At 38.9% G+C, this 11015-nt stretch overlaps 1 protein-coding gene across 2 annotated transcripts; it reads left to right on the top strand.

Moving 5' to 3' along the window:
- The first annotated feature begins 726 nt into the window (after nt 1-726).
- Nucleotides 727-6329, top strand: LOC117400160 (atypical chemokine receptor 2). 2 transcript variants are annotated; one of them, XM_033999622.2, is made up of 2 exons: nt 727-963; nt 2681-6329. In XM_033999622.2, exon 2 carries the CDS (start codon nt 2692-2694, stop codon nt 3736-3738), a length of 1047 nt encoding a protein of 348 aa, XP_033855513.2. In that variant the 5' UTR covers nt 727-963; nt 2681-2691; the 3' UTR covers nt 3739-6329. The 2 variants fall into 2 exon arrangements, with proteins under 2 accessions (XP_033855513.2, XP_033855514.2); XM_033999623.2 differs by lacking the exon at nt 727-963 and adding an exon at nt 993-1592.
- Nucleotides 6330-11015: the final 4686 nt, after the last annotated feature.

Raw genomic sequence — 11015 nt, forward strand, 5'->3', positions numbered from 1 at the left:
TGTCTACAGGCAGCGGGCATCGAGGCACCGGGGTACTGGCAAGGGTGCCTAGTCTGGATCGCAGTCACAGGACCGGGGCAGCATGTAGCTTGCAACGGCGTGGAGCACTGCCTACAGACAGGGGGCATCAAGGGCACCACGGCAGCGAGGGCACCGATGCAGTGAGTGTTTAAGCACTGAGGGATAGGCACCGAGGCTCTGAGGCATCAGGAGCATCAAGGGCACTCGAGGCCTCGAGGATGTTGAAGCGCCGAGGCAATGGAGCACCATGGGGCACCGAGGCCACCGATGCAGGGGAGTGCTTGAGCACCAAGGCTGTAGGTCACAGAGGCTCTGAGGCACAGAGGACCCGAGGGTACCAAGGGCGTCGAGACACTTGGGTGCTGAAGCACTGAGCACCAAGTACTGAGGACTTCAAGCACCGAGAGTACTGAGCTGTGTGTCTAGCCTGTGGCTTATACAATCAGCAAAGCTTACAGCGGAGTGGAGCACTGTAGTCTGATGAGAGAGGCTCTCTTTTTTTAATAATTATTTATATTGGACTTACACACTGCTTTTATGGGTGAGAAACGCGTAGGGTCTGCTCAACAGTAGGAAGCACTAGTTTTTTTTTTTTTTTTACTGTAAGCAGTAATGAAAATACAATAGTAACAAACAACCTAGGGGCACTAGGCCGTTCACAGCGAGTGGGCGTGCCGAGGTCTCCCAGTTTTCGATTCAACAACGGCGCGCAGCAAAGCTAGGTGTCGCTGGAGAATCACGTTCTCCTTTCTCTTAATTTTACTTTCAAAACAGCTACAAAAAGAGGAAACACATGCAGCAATTGAAAGCAGACTATAATCAGCTGCCAAGTTTCTGATTCCAGGAAAGTGCTGAGCCCACTTCCAGCAATACAATTGCAAGGGAACTGTAGACGAACTCGATACAGATATCTCTTAAGAGTCAATCACACAACTGGAGAAGGTTAGTTTATACTTACCTTGTTTACTCACCGGAGGTGAAAGGCAAAATAGGCTATTTTTTAGCCATTAAAAGGTTGTCGTTATTCTTTGTTGAAATTAATGTTCAGCTTTCATATTTTGTTATGTACGACTCATTTAATCAAACCAAGTAATCGTTCATGCCTTTTTTCAAATCAAGTAAGCTTATTTGTGTATTAAAAACGACAGTAGAGTTGCAGCCAGCGTCATCTTACTTAAGGCACTCAAGCTCAAATCGTAAAGTAATTTAAATAAAGTAGGCTAAACGTGGCAGCGGACTGTCTGTCTTCAGCGCGCACGCAAGAACTTGCAGACTTGATACAACTGTGTTGAGAATTTAAAAAGAAAGCATTTTATGAGATTTTTAACTAGAGTTACCGGGAATACGACTCTGCACACCCAGATGTTCTGGAGCTGTTTCCCCGCATGCCCCGACACAAATTAAGCACTGTAAACAACAAACAAAAAGCCCAGTATTATTAGTGCGTGTGTGACAGCAATACACATTTTGGATACTGTACCGCGAGGCAGCTTGTGAAGAAAAATATTTTAATGGAAAGGGGAAACATTCTCAAGATACTGCAAATACTTTGGAGAACCAACTTTATCAAGGTATTTTTAAAATCTAAATTATAAACTTGTAACAAGCTACCAAAAATCTGCACATTTTTATACTTTGACATAAACACGATGGTCTTCTGTTTTAGCCTACATCTTTTTGCAGGTATTCCAGGTTAAAGCCATTTCTAATAATTATTATTGCTGTGAAAACAAAACAAAGGGACTTACAACAGTTTCCTGTATAAAATAGCCTTGATATTAACCATTGATTTGTGTACTTGGATAAGAAATACAGTAGTAAACAATTATGTGGTAATCTCTTTATTTACCATGTGTAATCAGTGCAAAGTGCTGCTTTTCCGGAGCATTTTGGAGTATTTTTTTTATTGTTATTACAAAACACAAATATTATTTCAGAAGCAGACAAGGGCTAGTTAGTTTCCATCATCGGAAAGGACATCAGTGTGTTATTCAAACTGATGGAGAACATATGACTGGAAACTCTTAGTCACAAACACTGCTGCAATAATGTGAAAAACACAGAGAGCCAGAGTGAAGGGTAGTTTGCAGAATGAATAATATATATATATATATATATATATATATATATATATATATATATATATATATATATATATTATAATATAATATATAATTAATCATGAAGAGCCCTATATTGTACGACGACTGATTGAACAAGTGATAATTCAACGTCCACACATAGATCTTTAAAGGTATTCTTTCTAATGTTTTTAAATCCATATTCTTAAACTTTAGTACCATCATTATCATCTGTGATCTTTTTTATGCACTATTTTCAAAAGGAACAGTGTCAAAAGTGAAGACCCTATTTTATTGGCTGTCCTTGAGAAGAGTCTCTGCAGATTTCAACCCCCAGTTTAATGTCTTGTCACTCTACACTGTTTATCAGCATTAGAAAGCTGGTTTTTCTAAACAGGGGTCACAGCATTTTCTACACTCTTAAAAGTGTTATAAAACATGAAGGAAGCATGAACAAAACATTGCTCTTTGAAAAGTTGTTGGGTTCTATTAAAACAGTGAGTTAAATGCATAGACAAGCGCCTTCATCAGTATAAATGAAACACTGTCACTAAACAGTCAATTCTTTCCCTTTTCAGTGTAAATCAATATGGATTCCACAACAAGCAGAACCTCTGGGGAGGAAGATGAATATTACAATTATGAAGACTACTTACTATATGCAGTGTGCCAAAAGCAAGACGTCAAAGCATTTGGAAGAATATTCCTCCCAGTTTTGTATACATTTGTGTGTGTGTTCGGATTAATTGGAAACGGGCTGTTGGCAGGCATTTTGATTAGGTACATAAAGCTGAAAAGTATGACTAACATATATCTGCTGAACCTGGCCATCTCAGACCTGCTGTTTGCAGCCACACTTCCATTTTGGGCCACTTATGCCCAGTCCCAGTGGTATTTTGGAAACATTGGGTGCAAAGTGATAACCCTGATCTACACAATAAACTTCTACAGCAGCATTTTGTTCATAACGTGCATGAGCCTGGACAGGTATTTAGAAATTGCGTGGGCCTTTTCCACCAAAAATCTTAGGACAACATTCAAGAGCTGTATAATATGCGCTGCGGTGTGGGGCATCTCGATCCTGGCTTCAGTTCCTGATTCTGTATTCATCAAGCTGCAACATCATGACGGGCAGGTTATCTGCATCCATGATTATGGTGATGAACATATGTCATTATGGAAGGTTATCCTCCAGTTCAAGCTCAACGTTCTTGGATTCCTCCTACCTTTTCTAGCCATATTTTTCTTTTACTCACGTATAGCCTGCATCATAAACAAGACTGGTTCCAAGCAAAAAAGCAAAGCTTTAAAACTGGTCGTCACCTTAGTGGTTGTCTTCTTTGTGCTGTGGTTCCCCTACAACGTGGTCCTGTTTTTGCATTCCCTGCAAGACCTCCATGTGATATCAGACTGCAAGATCAGCAAGGACTTAGACTTCGCCCTTCAAGTGACAGAGAGCCTTGCTTTTGTCCACTCCAGCCTAAACCCCTTCCTGTATGCTTTTGTGAACAAAAAGTTTAGGAAATACCTTAATAACATTGCAAAAAATATTTGCAGAAGAGGAACAGACTATTCTTTAAAGTTTTCTAGCACAAGAACACCCACAACTCAGATTGAAATGAATGAAATGAGCTAAAAATGATACAGATAATACCTGAAACACAACCTTCAGTAGATGTTTCTTAACTATAAAGACAAGCAGGTTATATTTACAACAGCTTAAAATGTTAACGTAATAATTAGTCATGTATTGACTTTGTAACAATGCACTTGCATTCGTAACAGAGTTGTGCTTTTTAGATTTCTGCAAACATCACCATTCCAGGAGCACATAGCAAATTGTCTTGATTGACACATTGGTGAATGCACCCGCTGTGTTGAGGAAAGAACCTATTGCACTGGTACCCACTGTGCCCCTTGTGAAAACACTGACCAAAATCCTGACAGGATTTCTTCTTCTGTTTTCCCGTGATTGTTGCTGAATAGTTGCACACAGCTTTCACATGATGTGTCATAAGTTGCAGACTAGAGGATTTTATAATTTTGCTTATATAAAAGCTTAGTGCTACAAAACATTTAAAACATAAAACTGTAAAAGAACACTTATAATCAAGACTCAATTATATGACTAATACTTTATGCAAAAAGCCATTTTAATTGTAAAGCAAGCAAACAAACATACCCTTATATACATTATATTATAATTATCCAAACTGTTTGGGACCGATACTAGTTAGCATAATCAATTTGTATAGATAATCAAACCGGTATTAATAACAATTACTTTACCTTTAATAATGTATAGAATAAAGTTAACATACACAAGTACTTGGTACACAAGTACCTACTGATTAGGTGCTGTGTGTAGTGTACCTGTGTACCTCACACACCTTTTATTCATATACACTGCTCACTGAAACTACAGCTTGAATCAACTCCATCTCCCTACACTGCTTGCAACCTCTGGTGACAGCGGAGACCTCGCGGGAAAGTTCAGGATTGACAGCTTCATAACAACCACAGCGCAGGCAAGCGCTGTACGCGTGCGCAGCACGACAAGTGTAGAGCTTGTCTGCACTTGTCAGCGACTTGGAAGCATTCTGCAGCCGCCCAGATTTGGGGATCAACTGAGGAGAGAACTAAAATTTTACGATTACACCGTGTAACAATTTTTTTTTTGTTCCTAGGTAGTAAGTGTTATTTCTTAATTGCTTATGCCTCAAAAGTATAGAAAATGGCTATTATTCCCCACAAACTTTGCTTTTGTGACCAGGACCGTGATATTTTGAAATTTACCTATTTTCCAGAACATTCCAGATAGATTCAGTGCTGAGTAAACTTGGAGTAACTTCTAGAACTTTCTAGAACTTTCCAGTAATATAAATAGTAGTATAAATACAGGGGCCTTAAGCCCACCAGTTCAGTTTAGTTCCAGCTGCCTAAGTGGATACATATCTGCATTTTTCTGAGATGGCATCAAGAGGCTGCAAGCATCCGGCAGACGCATTTTGCTATGTCTGCGGCCAATTTATCAAGACAAGAACGAAAAAGTACTCAGTGGAAGCATCTGCTAAGATGTGTGAGGCCTACAAGGCATATTTCGGCATGCCTGTCGGGGATCAAGACAAACCCTGGACACCTCATTTCACCTGCGAGCACTGCAAAAAAACTCTGGAAGGTAAGATGGACAATTGTTGCTCGGAATTTTATGTTATAAAATTTGTTAAAATTTTTTAAATTGTAAAAGTTTTTAATTTTAAAATGTTTTACAGTTTTCAATGTTATTGAAAAAATATATCATATATCACATATGAAAAATGTTGCGAGACTACCTTCTGAACCTGTACTAGAAATGAGAAATTTAGGTGTGATCTCCGACCCTACTCTTTTAGTTGAGAAACCTATCAAAAAGATTACAAAATCGTCTTTTTATCATTTGAGAAATATTGCAAAACTTAGACCTATAATCTCTACATCTGATGCTGAAAGACTAGTACATGCCTTTGTATCCTCCAGAATTGATTATTGTAATGTGTTATTTTCTGGCATCCCAAAATGTTTATTGTCTCATTTGCAACTGGTTCAGAATGCTGCTGCTAGAATCTTGACTAAAACTAGAAAAGGGGTACATATCACCCCAGTGTTGGCTTCTTTGCATTGGCTTCCTGTAAATTTTAGAGTTGATTTTAAAATACTGTTATTAACTTATAAGGCCCTAAATAACTTGGCACCAACCTATTTAGGAGAACTGCTTACCCCATATATCCCTGATCGTAACCTTAGATCCCTGAATATGGGATTGCTGGTAATCCCTAAAGTAAAGTACGTTAAGTGGGGAGGAATGGCTTTTTGTTATAGAGCCTCCAAACTTTGGAGTGAGCCACCAACACATGTGAGGGAAGCTGAGACTCTGTCTTTTAAAACCAGACTAAAAACATATCTTTGAGCTGGCATTTTTATAATATGTATATGTATGTATGGATCTGTTTTAGTTGTTATTGTTGTATCTGTTTGTATTTTATCTGCATTATATATACACAGTGCCTTGCATAAGTATTCACCCCCCCTTGGACTTTTCCACATTCTGTAGTGTTACAACCTGGAATTAAAATGGATTTAATAAGGATTTTTTGTCACTGATCTACACAAAATAGTCCATAATGTCGAAGTGGGGAAAAAAATCTGCATATTTTTCAAAATTATTTACAAATAAAAAACTGAAAAGTCTTGATTGCATAAGTATTCACCCCCTTTGCTGTGACACCCCTAAATAAGCTCTGGTGCAACAGATTGCCTTCAGAATTCACATAATTAGTTGAATGGAGTCTACCTGTGTGCAATTAAAGTGTCACATTATCTCCGATTAAATACACCTGTTTCTGGAAGGCCCCAGTTTGTTAGAGAGCATATCTAAACAAACAGCATCATGAAGACCAAGGAGCTATCAAAACAAGTCCGGGATAAAGTTCTGGAGAAGCACCAATCAGGGTTGGGTTATAACAAAATATCCCAAACTTTGAACATCCCCAGGAGCACCGTTAAATCCATTATTAAGTAATGGAAAGAATATGTCACAACCGCGACTCTGCCTAGAGAAGGCCGTCCACCAAAACTCAGTGACCAGGTAAGGAGGGCATTAGTCAGAGAAGCAACCAAGAGGTCAGTGGTAACTCTGAAGGAGCTGGAGAGATCCACAGCTGAGATGGGAGAAACCGTCCATGGGACAACTATAACCTGGACGCTCCACAATGCTGGGCTTTAGTGAAGAGTGGTGAGAAGAAAGCCATATCAAATCCCGTTTGGATTTTGCCAAAAGGCATGTGGGAGACACAGCAAATGTGGAAAAAGGTTCTCTGGTCTGATGAGACCAAAATTGAACATTTTGGCCTTAGCGCAAAACGCTATGTGTGGCGCAAAGCCAACACTGCTCATCACCCTGAGAACACCATCCCCACGGTGAAGCATGGTGGTGTCAGCATCATGTTATGGGGATGCTTTTCATCGGCAGGGACCAGGAAACTGGTCAGGATTGAGGGCAAGATAGATGGAGCCAAATACAGGGAAATTCTAGAGGAAAACCTGTTTCAGTCTGCAAGAGACCTGGGACTGGGGCGGAGGTTCACCTTCCAGCAGGACAATGACCCTAAACACACAGCCAAAGCTACACTGGAGAGGTTTAAAAACAAGAACCTGAATGTCTTAGAATGGCCAGTCAAAGCCCAGACCTCAATCCGATTGAGAATCTGTGACTTGAAAATTGCTGTTCACCAACGGTCCCTATCCAACTTGACAGGGCTTGAGCAATTTTGCCAAGAAGAATGGGCAAAAAATGCAGGATCCAGATGTGCAAAGCTGGTAGAGACTTACCCAAAAAGACTCACAGCTGTAATTGCTGCCAATTGCTGACTCAGGGGGGTGAATACTTGTGCAACCAACAAATGTCTTTTTTTTGTTTAATTAACTTTTGTGTCACAATAAAAAATATTTTTGCACCTTCAAAGTGTTAAGTATGTTGTGTAAATCAAATGGTAAAAATCCCAATTAAATCCATTTTAATTCCAGGTTGTAACACTACAAAATGTGGAAAAGTCCAAGGGGGGTGAATACTTATGCAAGGCACTGTATATATATATATATATATATATATATATATGTGTGTATATATATATATATATATATATATATATATATATATATATATATTGTTTTTTAATTTAGTTACTGGTGTTTACATTATATATTTCTTAAACTTTTTTCATGTGACATGTTTGTTTGTTGTTTTGTTTTTATAACCAATGGTAAAGCGACTTGTTAATGGGTGTTGGCACTTTTGCATGCCCCCCACCCAGCCAAAGCCTGAATTTGAAAGGGTCCTTTGAAATTCAAAGTCACCAGATCTTATCCTGTTTCCCCAGACAGACAGGATGTTTGGCGATGTGTGAGATTACAGAGGAAGAGATAGTTAAGGACTTATTCCTTTTTACTATAACTAGAGAATTGTAAAATGGTTAAAAATGTCCGCCCATGCTGTTGCATGGTCTGAGTGAGATACTTAAGCATGGAGGAAAAGAAAAGTTCAGATTTCTTAATGCACACATACAGAAACGAAAGTAGTGTGTGTGTGTACCCCAATTGAGATGTGTTCCAAAGATGTGATGATATGTGTTGAGGTAGCCTTGTAAATGGCTTGTCAGCAAGAAATGACCATTTATGTTAACCAGCTATTGTTGTGTTTATCATCTTGGGTTTGTCCGTTTTTTTTCCAGCTGTCAGCCGTTGTTCGTTGTAGAAGGTTCTGTTGGCTAATTTAACCATCTTCCTGTTTTTCTCAAGAATATGCAACTTCAGATGACCTTACCACTTGCTCCCACTTCCTCTGCTAATCCTTATGAACTAACAGTGAATAGGAGATTTGTGAATTTAGTCACTCAAGTGTATGCTGTAAAACAGGCTGATCATTCATAGCAAGCAGAATAATATCTGCTGTTATTTTTCTTTTCCATGTTCCATATACCAAACTTTGAAAATCATCAAAGAATACAATTCAGTACAACTTTGACACATTACAGAACTTAAGGAATCATTAAACTTCAAAAAATGTAGTAAAATGTTTCTATACTTTGATACTTGCTGTTAAGGCATTGTAATAAAGTGCAAATGAAATGAATCAAATACAAGTTCATAGCTGCGCAATAACATAGACAGGATCTCCAGCCCTTATTGACGAAATAGAAGAAAAATCAAGAACGAGGCGACTGTTTTAATTTGCTTAACTGCAACAATTTAAAGCACACAATGCTCCATCTAAGGTTTTGCCTGTCTGAATAATTCTGTAACTTTCATTTGCCTCAGTCCGCTAGTCGTTTTTTTTGGCAGCTAAATCTCGTAGCCGTTTTAGCAGCAGAAGCTGTGTGCGTAATACACCACACATAATTCACGTGATTACAGGTGCGTTTGGTTGATTAGATAGTACAGTTGATCAAAGATCGGATAACTGACTCTATATATACACCAGGGTTTGCGTCACATTAATTACTCTCTCAAGCACTTGGTGCCAATAGTTAGCTTTTTGCCTGATTTGTGCTTCTAAAGATGCGTCCAAATTTCCATGTGAGCACCATTGCTCATAATTGACACAGGCTTGAACGTGAGCTGATGAAGTTTCATGGCGATCAATGCTTCTCTTCAAATGCTGCCAGTCTGAAAAACCACGTGTCCACACATCAGATGGCTTTCTTTGATCCCTCAACAACCAGCACAGCTCACAATAACACTGGCGAATAGCAAAGCCAATGACGCTGAAGTTTCATTTCTTCCTTTGATATTTGTTTGTAGTACACTGAGTTAAAACCTTGGCCTTTATTAGACCCACACGAGTCTGGTGGAAAATTCATAACGGGCCTACAGGGCCCATGTTGTAAAACAAAACCTTTCTCTTGAGAATTTAAATTATCTCAGAAATACGCTTTGTCAATAGGGTACTCTGAAATTGTGTTCAATTCTAATTCTGAATCAGGGAGACTTTTTGTAAGAGATGTTGAAACAGAAGCCGAAGACAATGAATCAGAAGTTGGTCTACTTTGTGAGGCTGTAACATCATCACAGGTCATAAAAACTGTGGCAGAAAAATCGTCCAACACTTTTTCTTTGAAATCGGAGTCACTATTTTCTTCAGCTACGATGTTGGCATCACTATCACTGACTTTTAAAAAAAATTGTCAATTTTAGGCAACTTACTTAAACTTTCCTCTTTTATCTCGGCATCTTTTTTTCTTTGCCGCACCACTTAAAATTTCTCTTGTCATGTTAAATTATAAAAAAGAAAACTAATATAAACCCCAACAATAGCATGGACTCACAGAGTACTCAGAGCATTGAGAATAACAAGCAGTGACAGCTAACAAGTGTTTTCCTTTGCACGTAGGTGCCCCTGTTCTGACAATCTGAGCTACTGCTCAGGATGAGCTACCTACACAAAGTACACATGCCCACACAAAATTCGCATGCGGCGTGATATTTTTTTTTACTTTACTTCCTCTTCGATACACGCCCATAAATCCAAGCTACCATTTTCGGTAAGTTGTAAAATATTAGCTTAGAAAAGCATGCATGGGCTATCTAAAACCGGTGTAGCATGAAAAACTGCACCATGAGATAGTACACCCCCTCTGATCCACAGTCTTTAACTCGCAGACACATTGCAAAGCATCACCTGATTTATAGTATTAAAAATCCTTTAAAAAAGCATATTTTGTTAAAAAAAAAGTATAGACACTATTGACTGCAAGCTTCTCAGGGTATAGTTTACTGCCTTTGAATGAACTTCTGCTATACTTTATTATTATTATTATTATTTATTTCTTAGCAGACGCCCTTATCCAGGGCGACTTACAATCGTAAGCAAATACATTTCAAATACAACTTCAATTAAGGTAGCTGATTCTGAGGGGTAACACATTTTTTCAGACTAGTCTGACAATCTGAGCTACTGGGTAGCTCATCCTGAGCAGGTAGCTCAGATTGTCAGAACACCCCCACTCCCCCACTAGTACCAACCCTAACGAATGTAAGTACAGTGGCAACCTTTAAAAATTACTACATGCTAGTTGACACTGATACGCTTTGTTACATTTTTGTCAAAGGAAATGATGCATGGAAATTCATTTGAGTGGCAACACTGTGTTGTTATTCATTGTTAGTTTAAACCTTTGCTACAATTACGGGTTTTGCGATGTTCATTGTCGCTACCGCTGACAAATATATGTGCATAGTTAAGACTTCTAATTGCATTATTATTATTATTATTATTATTATTATTATTATTATTATTATTGGGCCCTGTCAGAAGGGCCCCCTCGGGCTCAGGGCCCGGGCGCAGTGGCGCCCCTTTGCGCCATAGTAGCTACGCCACTG

Source organism: Acipenser ruthenus, chromosome 4, assembly GCF_902713425.1.
Source record: "Acipenser ruthenus chromosome 4, fAciRut3.2 maternal haplotype, whole genome shotgun sequence".
In the NCBI taxonomy this organism is placed as follows: domain Eukaryota; kingdom Metazoa; phylum Chordata; class Actinopteri; order Acipenseriformes; family Acipenseridae; genus Acipenser; species Acipenser ruthenus.